Below are 18579 nucleotides of genomic sequence, written 5' to 3'. Positions count from 1 at the left end.
CAGAGAAAATGAATTGGATTTTATTGCAATTCAATGACAAATGCAGAATTCATAATCTCACACACACACACACACACACACACATTGCACACAAACCTTGACAGAAACAACACAAAGAGCACACCAAGACAGCGTGGCTGTCAGTAGTATTGGGGGTACGCCGGGTAGGCTGCCATCAGAGGAGGAGGGGGAGGAGTTGCAGGGGACGCGGCGGCAGGCAACATGGCGCCCGCCACGCCGCCATATTGGTAGAGCGAGTCCAGAGGCGAGGCGTACTGGAGGTTGGGCGGCGGCTGAGCCAAGGCGGCGGCGGCGGCGGCGGCACGGCCGCCTGCGTCCTGGAGCGGCATCGGGTGGTAGCGCGGGTACGGCGCCGGCCGGTACGCCTGCAGCTCGGCGTAGGGCGCAAAGTGCGACGCGGCGTTGGCCTGGCAGGCGTGCGCCAGAGCGTCCTGCACCGTCCGCTTCAGCTTCATGCGCCGGTTCTGGAACCAGTTTCGGATCTGAGGAGGAGGAAAGAAAAAAAAAAAAAAAAAAGGTTCAAGGTTATTCTAAAAGACACTTTCACCTTTTTCATTTTATTTTGGCAACCTTCTGTGGAAAAAAGTTGTAATTTTACAACAATAAGACACGTTATTAGAGTCAGAAAAAAATGAAATCAATAAAAACATGTTAAAAGTTGGACATTTAACGAGATAAAATGTTGCAATATTATGAGACATAAATCATTTTTGAAAGAAAAAGTCAAGATGTTACGAGGACAAAAAAGTCACCATTTGATGAGAAAAAGAGCCTAGCGTCACCTAGCGTCACCTAGCGTCGCTTCACATCGCGTCGCGTTACGTCGCGTCGCGTTACGTCGCGTCGCGTTACGTCGCGTCGCGTTACGTCGCGTCGCGTTACGTCGCGTCGCGTCGCGTCGCGTCACGTCGCGTCACGTCACTTCGCGTCACGTCACTTCGCGTCACGTCACTTCGCGTCACGTCACTTCGCGTCACCGTCACGGGCTAGCCACCTGTTTGTCGGACAAGTTGAGTTTGCGGCAGAGCTGCGCCTTGTCCTGCGTGCCCAGGTAGGCGTTCCTCTTGAAGGCTCGCTCCAGGCTGCCGATCTGCTCGGCCGTGAAGGCCGTGCGCGGCCTCCTTCCCGACGGGGGCGGCGGCGAGGAGGACGCGGCGGCATGGGCGGGGGCCGGCGGCGACAGGGAACGCTCGCTCTCGTAGCCCGACGTCTCCTCCTCCGCCTCCGAAGCTGCCGGCACAACAAGAAACATTCGCAAACAATCACACTTGCTCATATTGAAACCATTTGAGAAAATCAATTGATGTCAAAAGACCAATATGAAGTTATTCATTTCTAGATTCTGGGGTGAAAAAAAAACATTGGAAATTGTTTTCATTTACTTGACACTCATTCATTCTTTGAATACTCTAAAATGATCAACATATTTGAACAATATTTTAATTCAAATCGTAAAATAGTTACTGAATATGTGATGATCAAGTCCAACATTGCTCCATTATTTTATCAAGTGTTTTATTTGTGTATTTATTTAAATAATTATGAACACATTTCAATTTTCTTTTCCAATTCTGACAAATACCTTTAATTGTAAAGTTTTTTTACAATTTGTTTTTGCTCTTACACGACATCTCTCTCTCTCTGTCTCTCAAGACACACACACATAAATACATACATATATATACATACATACATATATATATATATATATATATATATATATATATACATATATATATATATACTGTGTGTGTGTGTGTGTGTGTGTATTTATACACAGAGGCAAATGTAGATGTATACATCTCTAAAGTGTGTGCGTTTGTATGCGTCAACTCACCAATTTTGTTGCGGTCGGCATCCGTCTTGGGCCTGTCGACCGAGGCTCTTCCCCCGACGACGTCGGGCCTCCTGTAGAATCCCGGCAGGCTCTCGGCGTGGGTGCCGGCGAGGCCGGGCGTCGCCAACCTGCCGGTGCCCCCCCCGCTAAAGCTAACGCAAGCGGGGGGCCGCTGGCGGCTGCTTTGTGCCATCCACTCGATGGAAAAGTGTCCCCTCATGACGTCAAATTGGGTTCAGGTAAGTGAGCTTCCTCAGGGTGGGGCGACATGGGGGGGGGTGTACACGCCGCTCGCTGTACTTATAGGCCACGGCCCGCCTCCGCTCACATCAAAGCGCACACCCTTTCCCACCCTGACCCCCCCCCCCCCCCAAATGCTCCCCACCCTTAGCCGCCCTTACAAGTGCAGTCATTAAAGCGTCTTATTCAGTCTCAATGAGGCTGTTACACAGAGGCTCCAGTGAGTCTGCCCCCCCCTCGCCACCCCACTACCTTCCTGCTGCCTCCTAAAAGATAATAGAGACACCTCAGACGGCGCACCTCTATGGAAATAACACAGCCCCCACATCGCCGCAGAAAGGGAAACCATCAACCATTGAACTTTTCTTTTGTTTCCCAAACTTGAATTGAGCGACTGTAGCGAAGACAGAACACAAACATTGTGGGGCAAACCGGTTCACGATCATGAGGCTAACGGAGAGTGGAGTACGAGCTAGCGTACTAGCCTAAATGATGCGCTAGCACGAGATGGGGCGGAAAACACCAGCAACAAATTCAAGATAGCAACAACAAAGCGATCGGACAGTTGGGAAACGAGTGAATGATTGTGAAGACACCACGACGAAGCAATTTTGAGTGGCCTTTTTTTTTTATGACCGCTACATATAGGGTCCGAAAAGTGAACTCATGGACAACTCCAAAACGGACGCCGGGCAGTGATTCCGGATAACGAGCGGTGAGTGTTTAATCCGGGGATGATCCCAGATGAAAGCGGATTAAAGTGGATTGAGCACGCCAAAGGTTCCATCAATAAATTGATCAGCAATCATTTACACTCAATGAGGTGGGGGGCGAGGGGGCGGGGGGGGGGACACACGCAAAGTGCTGTGAGGTTGTTACTAATTGTTTCAAAGCACAATTAATATCACTGAGTTCAACGTAAACTCTTTGAACTAAATGGTTCCTTTTTTCACACCCATTAAAGCCTCTTTATAGAATAAGCGACAGTTTACTATAAATCCTTTTATGTTAAAGTTTACAAACTAAACGAATTATTGAAGGGATTTAATGTGATCCAAACAATTTCACAGACTAAAGTTCTCTTATGACCTTGAAAGCATTTGACAGACTAAATGTGTGACATTAAAATGAGTAAATTACTCATTAGTCATTGTTGAATTGAAGTCACTACATGCATTCGAGAGTAAATTATTGTTGAAAGCAACTCTTTACATGTTCTGAAATAAATCCACGACAGACTAAACGACGTCACAAAACTCAATTGTTGACGAAGCAGTCTGCGTGCTTAAAAGCAATCACAGGCGACTTCATTGTTTCGATTTCTTGGGGGGATGAAAATGCTTCCAGTCGCCAAACGCAACGCCACCACGTGACCGGAAATGAAACAAATTCAAAGTGTTGGCGGCAAAGACAATCTATTACTATTAGAATAGTTTTTTTAATTATTTTTTTTTGGGGGGGGGGGGGGGTTCTCACGGCGAATTAATCTTATCAAAGCGAGCGCGCCGCCATTATTTAAGCCTTTCAGGCGACGCCTGCCTTTTTTCCTGAGCGCCATTTGCACACAGAGCCGCGTCGTGCGCGCACGACGCGGCGCCGACTCGTCGGTCTTGTCATCACACGCACACACACATGCGCCAAAAAAGTGCACGCGGATGCACATGCAAGCCATCATCATTATGTCTCTGACTGCAATAATGGTTTAATTTTTTTTAATGCGTTTTAATACTGTAATTATATTATTGAGAAACTCGCAGCGACACACTGCATTTATTATTTAAGATATATAAAATAACGAAGTAAATCATTTTAAAATGTAACCACATTTAAATATTGTAAAATAAGGACTTTAGTATTTTATTTCAATTGTCACAACATTTAAATTACTTTCAACTAATTCTAAATGGCTCATATATTAGTCTAATAATACTTAATAGATTAATTGTATTATTGTATAATAAGTTGTATTTTCTTTCAACTTATGTAGTTGATTCATTTCCTCATGACTTTGGAGTTTTTACAATCGTTTATTTTTTTAATATTTTATTTCAATTGTAACAATATTTTAGTCAAATATCTACCAAAACAATTTAAAAATCAGTTCTACAAAATATTTGAACATTTTATTTTTTTCTGAAGATAATTACTTTTTTAACCACTTGCCCCACCCTCCAAATTTGAATGAACCAAATATAAGTAAAATAAGACTAAATATTTAGAAACATTCAATCAATTCAATTAGTTCATAAAATAACCATTGGAATTTGTTTTACAGAGTTAACGGTGATTAACATGACAACACGATTAACGTGACTGTGACTTGAGTTTTTGTTTTCAAATCAAATAATTTATTGTTTTAAATTGCTTTTTTTTTTTAAAACAATGTTTCAACATTTCAATTATCCCCCAAATTGTCGTCAATTCTAAGCATAGTTAGATACCTTTGATTATTTGATAAATCACCAAATTGGTCAGCAGTGGATTCAGTCGATGGCTTAATTTCAATCTGATTAATAACGGAGTGAACACATTGGGGGAAAAAAAACTCAATAGCTGACTGATAATCTGGTGGGGGGGCGTCACCCCTTCCTTCACTTTATTTTTATAATCTGATAAAAAAATGAGTGTTGTCAAATAGCAACGTGGTTTGTGAGCAGATCTTGAGCGCGTCGAGTCAACGGGCCGCTGTGAGAAGCGAGCGCGTCGACTCATGGGCGGGGCGAGGCGAGCGTGGGCGTGAAATCAAGGCGGGCGGGACTAGGCGTCCGCCCGCTCGCCCGCTCGCCCGCCCGCCCGCCGTGGCTACGCTCGCGACGGCTTGAGTTGGCACATCAAAGGACGCTCCCTTTTATTGGCCTCCCAAGAAGGTTCGTCTTGCAAAGAGGCAAGCCAGTCACCCAAATATTTGTTTGCTTCTTCTTTTTCGCTCTATTGGTTCTTTAATGCGCCCGCCACTTGCTCCCTTTCTTCATTATTTACATCGACCAGTTCGTTCATGTGCTGTGAACGGGACACTTGCAGACAGCAGAAGTATATGGGGAGAACCCCCCCCCCCCTTTGACCACCACTATCATAGCCAACCCCCCCCCCCCCCCCCCCGCCCCACACACACAGTGAGCCGGCCTTTGATTAGCTCCATTCAGGCTCTTTCATCTTTTAAATGGGCCTGTTTGCTACTCTGTTATGGACACAAACACCCCCCCGTGAAAAAAAAACACCCCCGAGGCTATTCCAGGCGTCACCACACACACACGCTAATTCACTTCTACGTTTACGAACTTTGATACACACAGACACACTCAACACACGTGTTGACATGAACACACATGTAAGCGCACACTCACACATCTACACATTTAGTTGCATTCACACGGCACGCACACGTACAGCGCACGCATACTCAAACACTTCCATATTTGCAACACACAAGCTCAGTTGCACTTGATTTAAAAAAAAAAAAAAAAAAAAAAAGGAAAACTGCATCTTCTGTTTCTACAAGTAATTTGAGTGAAAATGTGCTTGGCTTTTGTTTTGAACATCATACGTGAGCGTTCGTTTATTGACTCAAAGGTCAAACAGCCAATGGAAAATTGTACTTTACTTTATTGCACAATACATTGTGACTTTTTGCGGGGTCTTGCACTCAACAAATCCTCCATATGTTAACAAAAAAACAACAACAACAAAATCTAAAACTGATACTAAAACTAATAAGTTCACTAAAGCAAGCATTTCGGAAAAAATAAAATCGACCAAACCGGCTCAAAAACCCAATGACAACAAGGTGAATTTACAAAAGTGAAATGAAATGAAAACTAACTATAAGACAAACGGCAAACCACGATAGTCGCGACTCACACGCGCGCACACACGCGTGCGTTGTCGTTGTCTGACAGTCAGTTGAACTTTGCTGGTGCGGTTCACGAAGGCGACGTGGGAGCTTTCGCTTGGAGCTAAAGCGCCTCTGACGGTGACGGGCGGGCGGGCAGACGCGGGAGCGGATTGGGCAGCGCCAATGATTGCAAACCAACAGCCCCCCCCCCCCAGTGGACTGGCTCCCACCCCGTCTGTAAAGGCCTCCGTTAGGACTGCTTCCCTTCTCCTATTGATCCCTATCAGCCCATCAAAGGCTCCCCCGGGCTTTGATGGGGCCAGCGGGACTGGTCGCGGCGGAATACCCCCAAACCGTAACTTGGGGTCAATTTGACCCGCAACATAACAGGAGGTTTCATCTACATTGTTGCTGTTACGTTCGATTGTCTCTCAGGAAGCGCCAGCGAAAAGTGTCACAAACATTCCGATCCCAAGAAACTTCTCATCTCATTACTAACACAAACATGTTTCAAATAAATCATAACATCAAGGTGACTAGCGACATAGGGGGAAACGAGCTTGGGGTCAATATGACCCGCCACGTAAAAGGAGCTCCGACTTTCATTTGCATTTCCGTCAAACTGATAAAAACAGAAACGGAGGTTTAAGCCGGAAAGTGTCGATTCATTTCATTCCAATCAAACTATTGAAAGCGGCTTTGAGAAGACAAACAAAAAGAAGCACGCCAAAGGTTGATCTTGCCGACTGTCATTTTTTTCACAAGGTTGTGATGCTGAACTGAAGCTGGAAGGGGCGGCGCGTGAACTCAAAGTCACTCCCATTCCCACATTTGGCCTGCAGACGGACGGACGGAAAGGCCGAGCGAGCGAGCGAGCGAGCGAGCGACAGACGGAGAGTCTCCGCGGCCCGTCCGCGTATGGCCGCCGTTGCCACATTGGGGCGTGAAAAGGCCAGACGGCGGCTGGATGAGCGCGCCGTCTCGTCTGCGGTGACGTGGCGTGCTGGGGTCTTGTTGTTGTTGCATTTGTGGAGCGATTCTGGATGGAATACTTCCAAAAAAAAAAGCCCCAAAAGTGACATCCTGAAAGGTGGACGTGTGAGGCCCGACGCCGCTTTGATGTGGCGCTGCCATTTTCAGCTTAATGAGGCCGTTAGCGGCAAACCGCTAACACTTAACACACGCTGGCCTACGCCCCCAAACTTGCAATTTTGGGGGGATTATTTCCATCACCTGTCGAATATTTTTTTCAATGAATCAGATTTGAAAAAAAAAAAAAAAGACCACTTTTTTTTATTGAATTACCTTGAAATCATGTCCCGTTTTGCTTTTGATTTCAATTTGCCAGAGCAGAAAATGCCGGTTGGAAATCTCAGCAGGTCACTCACTTGGGATGTAAGCTCAATCATTAGTTCCCCGAAAAACAACACGTGTTTGTTTAATCTTTCAAGAAGGCATCCGATGTCGATCAAGTCATCCATCTAGAGTCAGTCATTGCCGGCCTGATTCTAATATTGGACAAATGCTTCATGCGAAAACATCAAATGATGAGACTTCACGTCCTGGTTTGGTCTCAAACATCCCAAAGCGTTGCTGATTTTGTTCCAAACACAATTCAGATGTTTGCAAATGTCTTTGTGTGTTTTTTTTTAATTAGTCTGCTTTTATGAAGAATGACATAAATTGGACAATATTCACTTTGGAGGGTCTGAAGTGACCAGGATTTGAACATCTGCGTTGAACAAGGTCTCCACACCATCCATTGAGTATCCAAATAGTTGTTGAGGCAAATGACAATCGATGACTTGCCGCTGCTCGTACTTGGCACCGTTGCCAGCAGATTGTAAAGGGGCAAAAAGTGCAAATGAAACGATACCATGGTCACCTTCATCCGGACGGCTTCTTCGCTAGGCCCGACGACAACTTTCTTGACGCGCGGGTGAGCCACTTGGGGAGCAGACGGTCCCGGAGGCGCGCGCGGGTGCTTCTTCAGGCGTTCCTCTCTGAAGGCGGGATGTACTCCAGGGAGAGATGAGCAAAGATCTCCTCCTCCGTGGCAGCTTTCAGGTATTCACGCTGCGATGAGGACGCAAGCAAAAGTGACGTCACGTCAAACAGGAAATGGAATGAATGACGCCGCACGATGGAGACACACTTGGCCGATCCATCGATTGTGTTGATTGATTGCAGTGTAATTGGCAGGATGATTCTTTTCGGATTTTTTTTTTTTTTTTTAGCGGGGGCGTCACTGCTGACGTGCACTGCTTACACTAACAACATAACTGCCGAGAGAGTGGAGCTAGTTTGCAAAAGCACAGTCAGCGTTTTGCAATTTAGTCGCGCTGTTTACTTTTACATAAGTGACTAGTGTAGGGCATTTGAATGTCTTTATTTTTAACATTTTCAAAAACAATTTTGAATTTCCATGCTTATGTTAAAAACAGGGCATTAATTCAAGTAGAAAATGCACAGGCTGATTATCATTCGGTTCCTGGTTTGATTTGTAACATCTGAAAATTGTCAAAAACGTTGATCCTTATTTTCCAAAGTAAATGGAGATGTTTACAAATCTCAAAGAGAATGCCTTTGCTTTCATGAAGTACAAGAGAAATCAAAAAATATGAACTGTTGTCGAGACTGAAATTCTGCAGATTTGGACAATTTTAAGTTGAACAAGGTCTCTAAAACAATGAGTTGCTGATTAATGGGTTAGTTGTTAGATCGCTTTAACTCCCACTAAGGAAGCCACAATACGAGTGACATCATTTTCACATTGTTTTGTGATACTGCTTCAAAGGAAAAGTTTTCAATTTTTCCTTTTAATTGTTTTCCTTCATTTTATTACGGATATTTCTGTCACTGTTGCAATGGCAAAACAAATTCTGAACTTGTTTGGCATCAGGAGAAATGGGGAAAAATCCCATAGGGGAAACCCCCCAAAACATGATTGGAATGATGCCATTTGCTTTTTCTCTAAGATAGAAAGTGATTCAAATGGAAAAGCATTGTATTTCAGGCTACATCTGGCAGGTGTACCTGTTTGTTGTCGTACAAGGCGTGGCTGCTGAGCGACATGTTCTTCTGCTGAGTGGCCCAGCGTCGCAGCTCGCGCTCAAACAACTGCGGAGCCACCAAAAACACGCGTCAGGCCACCACTTGTCCGTTGGGGGCGGCGGGGGGCCGCCAACCTTACCTTGGAGCCCGTCCAGCCCAGGAGGGCAAATGCAAACTGGCTCAACGGACAGACCACCAAATCCACGCGTACGGCTCGCCACGGCCCGCGCTCGCCACGTCGCTCGCCTTGCTCCGGCGTGGGAAGTTTCAAGATGGACAAACATCTCTCAAAGTGATCCATGCTGGAGGCCGGGCGAGCGGGAGCCCCGATGGCTTCCGCGTACGAGTTTCTGCTGCTCTTGTGGTACAACAGCAAGTCCTGATGGATACCAAGGAAACGGAACACACACTCCGACTATCGCTATTGGCAAAGTGAAGCACTACATTGTTAAGCACTACTAGCTCTACGGATCATGTCAGGTGACACTTTGCTACTTACGACTAATTATCAAGAGTAGGGCTGGGATTAAATAAATACATAGCACATAAACGACTGACACAAAATGTTGGGCCTCGAGGCATTGCCGGCATCATTGCACGCCATCCGCACAAACATTACTAGGTCACTGAAGTCCACGCTAGCGAGACCACTCATGAGCTTTTCACAGTCTATTGGCGCCCTCTCTCGGTAGGACGTTGCAACTACAGCCTGAGCCTTTCCACGTTAGGGGCATGTCCACAGACGCATTTCATAACCTGGACTGCTAATGCCGCGCTACTCGCCATTGCGAGAAGTGAAGCCACCGGCGGCCATCTTTTGTTGCCATTCACTCGCTTTGTCTCTGAGTGTGACTCAGAGATCGGCCCGCATCTTTCTGTAAGTCACGATTCACGATACCGAGTCAATATAGTCCGAGCGGTCGATGCGGCCAGTCAAGTTCAGTCTGTGCGAGGCTCTCATCACTACATACATGGATCCCCGCTTGAAAAAAAGCACTGCAAGTGTTTTCAGGGGGGGAAAATAACAACAGTTGTCAGTAAGATAGGCAGCCTCTGCCTTCAGCCGCGAGAGATGATTGGCAGGCCGGGTGACTCGAAATGGTCGGCGTCCGCACGTCTCGTCGGGTGTCGCCAGGTGTGACGAGCTGTTTGGCGCAGCCTTTACGCCGGCTGCTCGAGCCTCAGTCACGAGTAACGCTCGCCCCATAAGTGCATCTCATCGACGCGGTCGGTGGAGCCGGTCGGCAGCGAGCGCGTGTCAAGACCGCGCGGTCGCTAAAGCACGTCGGAGTCGGAGTAACCAGGCGTCACGCTGGCAGTCAGCGGAGTTAGTCGGAGGTGAGTGACCATGCGAGCCGTTGCATCGATTCTGGCCGCTCACCCGAGCCTCCAGGCGGGCCACCACTTTGGGAATCAGACCCTCCTCCAGTCCTTCCTGCGGGTGCGTGATCAGGAAGTCGACATCGTGGCCGCTCGGCTTCCCCCTGCGAGAAGCGTCGGCCGTTGAGCGCCGGACGACGACTTCGCCGGCATAGTAAGGATAATCGCAAGGTCAACTCGCCTTATGGGCGGGGATACCTTTGCAACCCAAGGGGAAATGTTTACCTCCTGAAGCCTCCCACCAAGGTGGCCCGAGCGCCCGGCAGCTCGGCGCCGACGGCCTCCTCCACCATTTGGCCGATGGCGTCGGCCTCCGCCTTGGTGACGGCCCGCGTCAGGTCCTCGTAGTGGGCCACGCCTGCCGGACAGGTTGACGCGCTCGGTACAGTGACGACGCATCCAAGCGAGCGGACGGACGGACGGCCGACGCGCGCGCTCGCTCGCTCGCTCACCCGCCCGCTGCGCTCGAGTGAGGACGCGTCCCGATCGCCGTAACTGGGGGAGGCTGCGGATGCCTTCCCGGAACCACCGGGCCGCCGTCTTTGCTCCCACGCCGAAGATTCCGGTCAGGAGCTGGAACAAAAAGCGCACTTGAGCAGCAGAAACCGGACACGTGCCGAGGTTTTGAGATTGAGGAGTTCCACAACAGGGCTGGGAAAGCCTCAGTGCTCAAGCGCCACGTTCGGTTTTGAAAATGGACGGATGGGCCACATCCTTCATTCAGATGAGTTTCGTTATCATTTGCTGAGGTCAGGCAAAAACCTACCAGGTACGTTTTTTTTCTTCCACAAATCTATAAACTATTGGTCATTCCACACGTGTGTGTTATTTTTACAATTCATGGATAAATCTAAAATTGTCGAGAAATATGAGAAAAAAATAATAAAAAATATTTTTAATTAGATAATACAAGTGTTCATTCACCAAGTTCTTTTTTTTTTTACAAATATGTTTTTACAAATGGCTATTAATTTTGAATAATACAATAATAGCTATTAATAATTGAATAAACCATTTTACTATTTTGTTTCTGTATTGTTACCAATTTATTGCTTACTGAGCAAAATGAATACCGTACACAAAAAATGATTAAATACATGTTAATGAAACAATTTAGGGAAACACAAGCTAGATGCCGGATGAAACAAGGGTGCAGGCCCATATTTGGCCCAACTTTTCCCAGCCCTGCGCTAGCAGGATTGAGCTCGGTTGGACCTTCATGGCCTCAAAACGCTCGGAGCGCCTGGTGGCCTCCACCTCCCGGGACGTTCCGTTCTCCAAAATGTCCTGCCAAGACAAACGGCGGCACCGGTCAACAGAAAAAAGCTGCGTCAGCGCGAGACAAAAGTCAAGCGCGAGAACCTTCCGGCCACCTGGATGACCCCCAGCGAGTGTCGCCCCAGGCACGGACATCCTCGGAGCTGCCGGGCGTCCGTCAGTGGCTCGGGGAAAGCCTTCAGCGCCGCGGCGGCGCGACGGAACGCCACCGCGCGACCGTCGTCCTCGCTGAGCTCTGCGTTTTCAGCCAACAGCGACAGAGCCTCCTGAACAAGTAATTACGGATTGACAACAAACTTTGCTAACCACATTCATAATAAGTAGCCACATGATAAGCGCTTTTTTTAGTGTCAAATATGAAAAAATAAAACTAATTAAAAAAACAGTGCTAAAAGTTGAAAATGATTTTTTTTTAAACAAATAAAAAATGTGGTATATGTACATATACAACTGTAAAACCAGTTTGATTTCTGCAGTGTTTGGGGGGGACGCACGGTGAAGATGGCATTGCGGTGGTCCAGGGCGGTCCTCCTCTGACAGGCGTAGACGGGCATGGACAATGTCGCCGCCTCGTCTCCGCTAGACTCTGACTGCTCCTGCAGAACCAAGACAAAGATTAGAGAACTGCATAAAGCTGCTAGCCTCCAAGTTTCCTTCACACTTTGTGTCGCTCGCAGCAAGCAAAGGCACCAACGTCCCATTTGCAAGGAGCATTCATGTGCTTCTCTACCGTCAGTCGATGTCGCTGCAGGACGTCGACGGGACATCCGGCGCTCAGGCTCTCCGTCAACCAGCTGATGTCCAGCAGGTGAGCAGCTGTCGGGTCGTGACCACGTGAACGCAGCCAACCTTTCACCTCGTCACCCGAATTCTTCTCAGAGACGACGTGGGTGACCTTTTCCCTGGTAAGACATCAACACCACATGGTCTGCCTTCAACTAAGCATGATAATGATGATAAACTAAATGTGTGTGACACAAAACATCAATACAGTACAACAAACTAAAACAGTATATTTCATTCATTCATGATTGTTTGCTACTATTAAGCTTTAGGTGATTTTATAATCTTTTATAATCTATGTAATGCAACGTTCTGGTGGAACTTGGAGAGTTATAATTTTTTCGAAGTGACAACTGACATTTTTTTTTAATTTGGCAAGCACTCTTGAGACTTTCTTTCCAATTAAAATTGCTTTGTAAATTCAATTTATTCTGTAAATGACAGCATACGTGAAGGACTCGTCAACCCTGAAGCCTTTTTTTCGTCCGAGCTGGGTGAGGAAACTTCTTCGGCTGGTTCCCATCTTCCTTTCCAAGAGGAAGAGGACCACCTGCGGGAACTTGGACGCGTCATCCCGGCTGTCGCTCGTCGAAGCGCCGCCGGTCGAGGAGGACACTTTTCTTCGCTTTAGCGGCACCATATTTCACTCCGAGGGCGCCCCAGAGTCATACAACAAAACATATAATTAATACAGCCTAAACAATAAGCTTCTACAATTCTGGAGGCACTTTCATTTGAACCTAAACATTTCCGCATCGTCTTCTTCGATTAGTGATTGTAAACTTTCATGAGGCACTGCCACCAGCAGGGAGTTATCGGTACTGCACGACACGTTCCACCACAGCCCCAGCACAAGTGGCAGCGTTGATATGAAATAAATAACGAAGTATAAATACTTCACTACTGTGCTGAACTTGATTTTTTCTGGCATCTGTATTGTGCTTTAATATATTTTACTTTGACTCTCTGCATTTTCAAACAGATTTCTAATTTGTCAAAGTGGTCTAATTCCTTTCCTATTCTTCAGCATCTGCGACCCAGCAACTGGAACCCAAAAGTTATCTGAATCATTTTTTGTTGTAATCCTGACCTAACTAAACATTTTTTGTAAGCCAATTTGCAACATTAGCAAAGTTATGTGAGCAAGTTGTTTTGTGAGCATCAAAGTGGAGTCAGTTCTCGAGAGCTCTTGCAACGTGTAACAAGAATTTTGTTTTATTCTTCAGCATGATCAAAACCGTCACTGCATATAATAGTGTAACGGGCAGTTCAAAAGACCTTTTACTAGAGTATCGCAGTCACACCAGTCTTTTTTTTCTGCACAAGTGTACTTTTACTTAAGTATCTCTACTGTTAGTATGAGTACTTTTGAAGCCTCTCATGGTTTGAAATACGTAGAGACGCTTCATTAGCGTACTGTCAATGTGAGGTAGGTGGAACTCTGCTTCCCCCTAGAGGCACCAGCATGTCATGTCACATGTTGCTTTTCAATGGAAGAAGCAGGCATTGGAAGCGTGGGCCCGCCCTTTGTTCTTAGTGTCTGTTTGGTGCTTTTGTAATGACAGCTTTGTGCTTTTGAGGTCGCGGCGTCTTCCCCGTGCACCTTTCAACGACGCGTCGTTTCGTAAACATGACGTCATAGAAATGACGTCGAACACGAGCGGGACAAGAGGCTGAAAATAGTTTGGGAAGAACGCAACCGGAACTTCCCTCTCCGCCAATGGCGCGCGAGAGCTGCGGCGAAGGGCGTGACTGACATGGGGAGCGGGCCAATGGCAAGGCTGTAACTGGGGCGACGCGGGCGATCGGCAGGCGGCTCGGCCTATCGCGAGCCTCTCCCCGCGCGCAGCCCCGGCGAGCGTGAAGGCGGCGCGCGCTGGCCACAGAGGAGGAGATGGGCAGAAGCTGAACATGGCGGATGGTGACAGCGGGAGTGAGCGCGGCGGTAGCAGCGGCGGCGGAGGAGGAGGAGGAGGCGGAGGAGGAGGAGGCGGAGGAGGAGGCTTCCAGCACTTCCAGCGGGACCAGGAGACCCAGGAGTTGGCCTCCAAGCGCCTAGACATCCAGAACAAGCGCTTCTACCTGGACGTCAAGCAGAACAGCAAAGGCCGCTTCATCAAGATCGCCGAGGTCGGGGCCGGAGGCTCCAAAAGTCGGCTGACCCTCTCGCTGTCAGTGGCCGCCGAGGTGCGCGACTACCTCGGGGACTTCATCGAGCACTACGCCCAGCTGGGTCCCAGCAGCCCCGAGCAGATCGCGCAGGCCTCCGCCGGCGAGGACGGCGGGCCTCGGCGAGCCCTCAAGAGCGAGTTTCTGGTACGGGAGAACCGCAAGTACTACTTGGACTTGAAGGAGAACCAGCGGGGTAGGTTCCTGCGTATCCGGCAGACCGTCAACCGGGGGCCCGGCTTCGCCATGGGCGGCCCGGTCGGCGGCATGCTGGCCGGCCAGACCATAGCCCTTCCGGCGCAGGGCCTGATCGAGTTCCGAGACGCCCTGGCCAAGCTCATCGACGACTACGGCGGCGACGACGACGAGCTGGCCTGCGGCGGCGGCGCAGGCGGCATGGCGGCGGCCGGCTTCGGCGAGCTCCCCGAGGGCACCTCCATCATGGTGGACTCCAAGCGCTTTTTCTTCGACGTGGGCTCCAACAAGTACGGCGTGTTCCTGCGCGTCAGCGAGGTCAAGCCCAGCTACCGGAACTCCATCACGGTGCCCTTCAAGGCCTGGGCCAAGTTCGGCGGCGCCTTCAGCCGCTACGCCGACGAGATGAAGGAGATCCAGGAGCGCCACCGAGACAAGATGTACGAGAGGCGGGACGAGTCCGAGGGCGACGACGTGGATGACGACTGAGCGCGCGCACGCCCGCCGCCTCCGCCGTACGTGCGCGCCTGCGCGCGCGCACGCACGCACATCCACAGCATTGGGGGGAAAAAAGGAAGAAAGAGTGCACGAGCGTCCATCAGCCTCGTGGTGCGGTGTCACTTAGCACCCAAGTTGGACTCGGTAGTGTTCGAATCGTGACTTAAGTGCGTGTCGTGGAGGCTGAGAGACTCCCGGCGTCCTCCTCGTTGTCGTTCACGTCGTGGGATGTTTTGCAGGTCGGCCTCGGATGAGCAGCTGCCAATCAAAGTCACACACACACACACACACACACCCCAAAAAAAAAGAAAAAAGAAAAAGGATTACTGTCCGCCACATGTTTGACGAGGAGATGAAGTCAGCCGAAATTAAAGCCAGGGCAGGGCACATTCTTAGCAATACCGGCAGAGGAGGGCGGTGTTCGGGGCTCCCCCGCCCAGACAACGCGTTAGCCATCGGCCTCACTCTCGCATCACTCGGGACACAAAAAAAAACAACAACAACAAAAAAACAAAAGCAAGCGAACATCAGCAAGAGACGCTGCTGGACACCAACTAACACGTCCGTGGATGTTCTTTTTCCTTTTTTTCTTTTCCAAACAAAAAAAAAAAGAGAACTATATTGACACAAGATTATAGGAAAGTTATAACAAACCAGCAACGGGAAAAAAAAAAGATATTTTCAAATACTTATAAAGAAAAATGTATTGTGTAAAGGAAATTTCATGGGTTACAAATAAAGAAAATGTTAATTTCTTCCAACAAAGTCGACTCCCAGCTTTTTTTTTTTTGCTTGAAGTTCGATTTGGTGCAGCTCCAGAAAAAGGTGCAACTGGAGGAATGGATGTTCCGCTTGCTTGGGGGCCAGTGAGCCGTCAGGAAAACACAATGGGAAACGCCACGGACAGGCTAATGATTCGTAGCAACGTGAGGCTGGATTCGAACACAAAAGGTGCAGCAACATGTATACGGACCGTAACAACACATGCATTCTTTAACCTTGGTGAAATACGATTCATATCACAGCAGCTAAAGGAGAAGTAGTGGTGAAACGCGTATTTGTTTGACTGCGTTCTACTGCCGCTCGGTGACCCAAGTCGTGCAGACCACAAGGAGCCGCAATGGATTACTCATCAGGCATGAACTTGAATTAGTTGAATTCTCGACTTTCTCATTGATGAGATCGTTACAATCTTTTTGTGTGTTCGGGCCAAAGCGACGTCTAATATGAAATCTTGGTTTGGCCCCCTCTGGTGGCATCTTGGTGCCAAGCGACTATGTTGAGCCGAGGGGAGGAGCTTCATTTAGTTAGGCCTTTCTAACAGCTGCTACTAACAACGACTGTACGTCAACATTTTTTTTTTTTTTTTGATTGCGGTGCGAGTGCGGTGGGGTGAGGGACCAGGCGAATCGCCCCCCGCCTACCCCTGCACCCAATGGGCAGCGTGCACCCCGACTTGATGTTGGAGCGTGGCAGCTGCACGTTTCAATGGAGAATGTGAGAATTCCAGAATGTGAGAATGTGGGCGGAGCCTACACACATCCACGCACACACGCACATTCCTGCTCAGGGAGTCAGCTAGCTCACAAGCGCACGATTGTGCCAACCCACGCCACATCCTCATTAGACAAGTATGTACACGCCCCCCCTTTACTACTACTATGAACACTTCATGCTAAGTGTACATTCAATGACAAATCTGTCTCTTAGAATACAATAGAATATACACATTGCACATATTACTGCATCATAAAATGCACGTAATTGCAGCAGCAAGAATAGTCAGGAGTGTTATAGGTAGCATCCAAAATAGCAAATAACGCAGACATACATGGAGACAGTCACAACTTCTCAGTAAGTTGCAGTAGGAGTGGTCAATCCTCTCGGAGCATAAGTAATCAATTGTTAGGGGAGCTGAGTTTTGTTAGATTGTCTGTCCTCTTGTTTTGCTCCAGCATTGGGGTTCAAGTATCCAGCGTGGCACAGACGCCAATTTTAGCCCGTCTGTGGCGCTGGGTGAGCATTGAGCTCGACTTAAAGGTTAAGTCACGTGGGGGCTTTAAATCGTCTGACCGTCAGCAGACAGAGCCACACGCAAAAATATGTCCAGTTTATGAAATGGGCTGATTCATTACAATTGCTTTGGTTAGGACTGCTTTTTTTTCTTCTTCTCATTTTAACTTTGTTCGATTTTATTCATCACTTTTGGACTGTTTCCGTTCCTCCCCGACTGCTGCAAAGCGAAATGGAAATGAAGACAATATCCCGTCTCACGGAAATCATGCGATTTCACGAATGCTGCGCATATTGAATTGCGGCGGTGATATTGCGTGCCGCGGGTTGAGCGCCCTCCGCTCACCCCTTGGTCACTGACCGCTCGCCGGCTGACTAATGAGCGCGAGCGCGAGCGCGAGCGCGCGCGCGCGCTCGCGGCACCGGTGCATCGCAGCGCACTAATGCCTCAGCGGGTAGCGAGCCAAATCAAGTGTGGCCGGGTGGCGTCCAGCCGTCTGCTGGCCCGAACGTCATCACAAGCGCCGACGCGCATTTGCGAGCTCCATTCTCACATTGGCAACATAAGAGTGACATGAAAGTCGTTTGCTAGCCTGTGGCGGCGGGCCGGGCCTTGAGTTTGACACTGGTGATCTTCTATGACGATAACCTTAAGCAGTCTCGCAATCTGGAAATTGGAATACTTAATCAGCGCTGACACTTTGCCTATGATGACCTTCCCGTGTGAGGCGTGTGCAAGACATGTCGGTGGCATGTGCATGGCGCATCACCTCTCATTAAAAATGAATGAATAATTCCATTGGACGAATGCCAAACGTGATAGGCTAACCAAACAGCCCCATTGCTAATCTAGTTAACGTTCCACGGGCCGGCCCAGCACTACTGGTCGCGACGGCCTCTGGGCGGATTAGATTGACGCGGCGACACATTACAGGCTGACATGTGATTGGACAAAACAATGGATTCGCAAACAATTCGGAATGGAGGGAAGAGGAAGTGCTGCAGGGGGAAAGAGAGGCAGCGAGAAGGAGAAAAAGAAGAAGAAGAAGAAGAAAGGATGTCAACACGTTCGTCTTTTCAAAGCAATCCTGATCCTGCAGGCTGAGGAGGACGCCGAGGTTATTTTTAGACGCTGTTGCCATGTGCCCGCAATGTGACTGGCAGAGGCAACACACACGCACAAAACGTGAGGTCAATGAGTTGCTCTGTGCTCAGCGCTCTCACGACGACGTGACCAAAAAAAACATCATGACAACGTCATGACAATATGAAGTGAAAT

At 48.4% G+C, this 18579-nt stretch overlaps 3 protein-coding genes across 4 annotated transcripts; 1 reads left to right on the top strand and 2 right to left on the bottom strand.

Moving 5' to 3' along the window:
• ved (ventrally expressed dharma/bozozok antagonist) lies at positions 1 to 2182 on the bottom strand. The gene is made up of 3 exons (XM_086053263.1): positions 1859 to 2182; positions 1016 to 1251; positions 1 to 503 (listed from the first exon to the last, which is right to left on the bottom strand). Exons 1-3 carry the CDS (start codon positions 2076 to 2078, stop codon positions 141 to 143), a joined length of 819 nt encoding a protein of 272 aa, XP_085909389.1. The 5' UTR covers positions 2079 to 2182; the 3' UTR covers positions 1 to 140.
• Positions 2183 to 5266: 3084 nt separating this feature from the next.
• polm (polymerase (DNA directed), mu) lies at positions 5267 to 15851 on the bottom strand. Of its 2 annotated transcripts, XM_086053260.1 has the most exons (11): positions 12875 to 15846; positions 12373 to 12544; positions 12137 to 12238; positions 11738 to 11908; positions 11580 to 11651; positions 10817 to 10937; positions 10590 to 10722; positions 10366 to 10468; positions 9124 to 9363; positions 8967 to 9050; positions 5267 to 8006 (listed from the first exon to the last, which is right to left on the bottom strand). In XM_086053260.1, the coding sequence occupies exons 1-11, from the start codon at positions 13063 to 13065 to the stop codon at positions 7920 to 7922; spliced, it is 1476 nt and encodes a 491-aa protein (XP_085909386.1). In that variant the 5' UTR covers positions 13066 to 15846; the 3' UTR covers positions 5267 to 7919. The 2 variants fall into 2 exon arrangements, with proteins under 2 accessions (XP_085909386.1, XP_085909387.1); XM_086053261.1 differs by lacking the exons at positions 5267 to 8006; positions 8967 to 9050 and having other exon boundaries at positions 9130 to 9363; positions 10366 to 10505; positions 12875 to 15851.
• Positions 14152 to 16052, top strand: purbb (purine-rich element binding protein Bb). The gene has a single exon (XM_086053262.1). The coding sequence runs from the start codon at positions 14337 to 14339 to the stop codon at positions 15276 to 15278; it is 942 nt and encodes a 313-aa protein (XP_085909388.1). The 5' UTR covers positions 14152 to 14336; the 3' UTR covers positions 15279 to 16052.
• The last annotated feature ends 2527 nt before the right edge of the window (positions 16053 to 18579 follow it).

The sequence above is a fragment of the Filicampus tigris genome, chromosome 15, assembly GCF_054856515.1.
Source record: "Filicampus tigris isolate MCC_2025a chromosome 15, RoL_Ftig_1.0, whole genome shotgun sequence".
NCBI lineage: Eukaryota > Metazoa > Chordata > Actinopteri > Syngnathiformes > Syngnathidae > Filicampus > Filicampus tigris.
Note: the sequence above shows the minus strand (reverse complement) of the source record. Positions and strands in the feature narration are given on the sequence as shown.

Excerpts from the sequence above, each read along its gene's own strand:
- ved (XM_086053263.1), bottom strand. The coding sequence starts at position 2,078 with ATGAGGGGACACTTTTCCATCGAGTGGATGGCACAAAGCAGCCGCCAG. Across the intron at positions 1,252-1,858 it reads TGCCGACCGCAACAAAATTG|CTTCGGAGGCGGAGGAGGAG; the intron begins GTGAGTTGACGC and ends TTGTGCCGGCAG. Across the intron at positions 504-1,015 it reads TCAACTTGTCCGACAAACAG|ATCCGAAACTGGTTCCAGAA; the intron begins GTGGCTAGCCCG and ends CCTCCTCCTCAG.
- purbb (XM_086053262.1), top strand. The coding sequence starts at position 14,337 with ATGGCGGATGGTGACAGCGGGAGTGAGCGCGGCGGTAGCAGCGGCGGC.
- polm (XM_086053260.1), bottom strand. The coding sequence starts at position 13,065 with ATGGTGCCGCTAAAGCGAAGAAAAGTGTCCTCCTCGACCGGCGGCGCT. Across the intron at positions 11,652-11,737 it reads ACTCGCTGGGGGTCATCCAG|GACATTTTGGAGAACGGAAC; the intron begins GTGGCCGGAAGG and ends TTGTCTTGGCAG. Across the intron at positions 10,723-10,816 it reads CACTCGAGCGCAGCGGGCGG|GCGTGGCCCACTACGAGGAC; the intron begins GTGAGCGAGCGA and ends CCTGTCCGGCAG.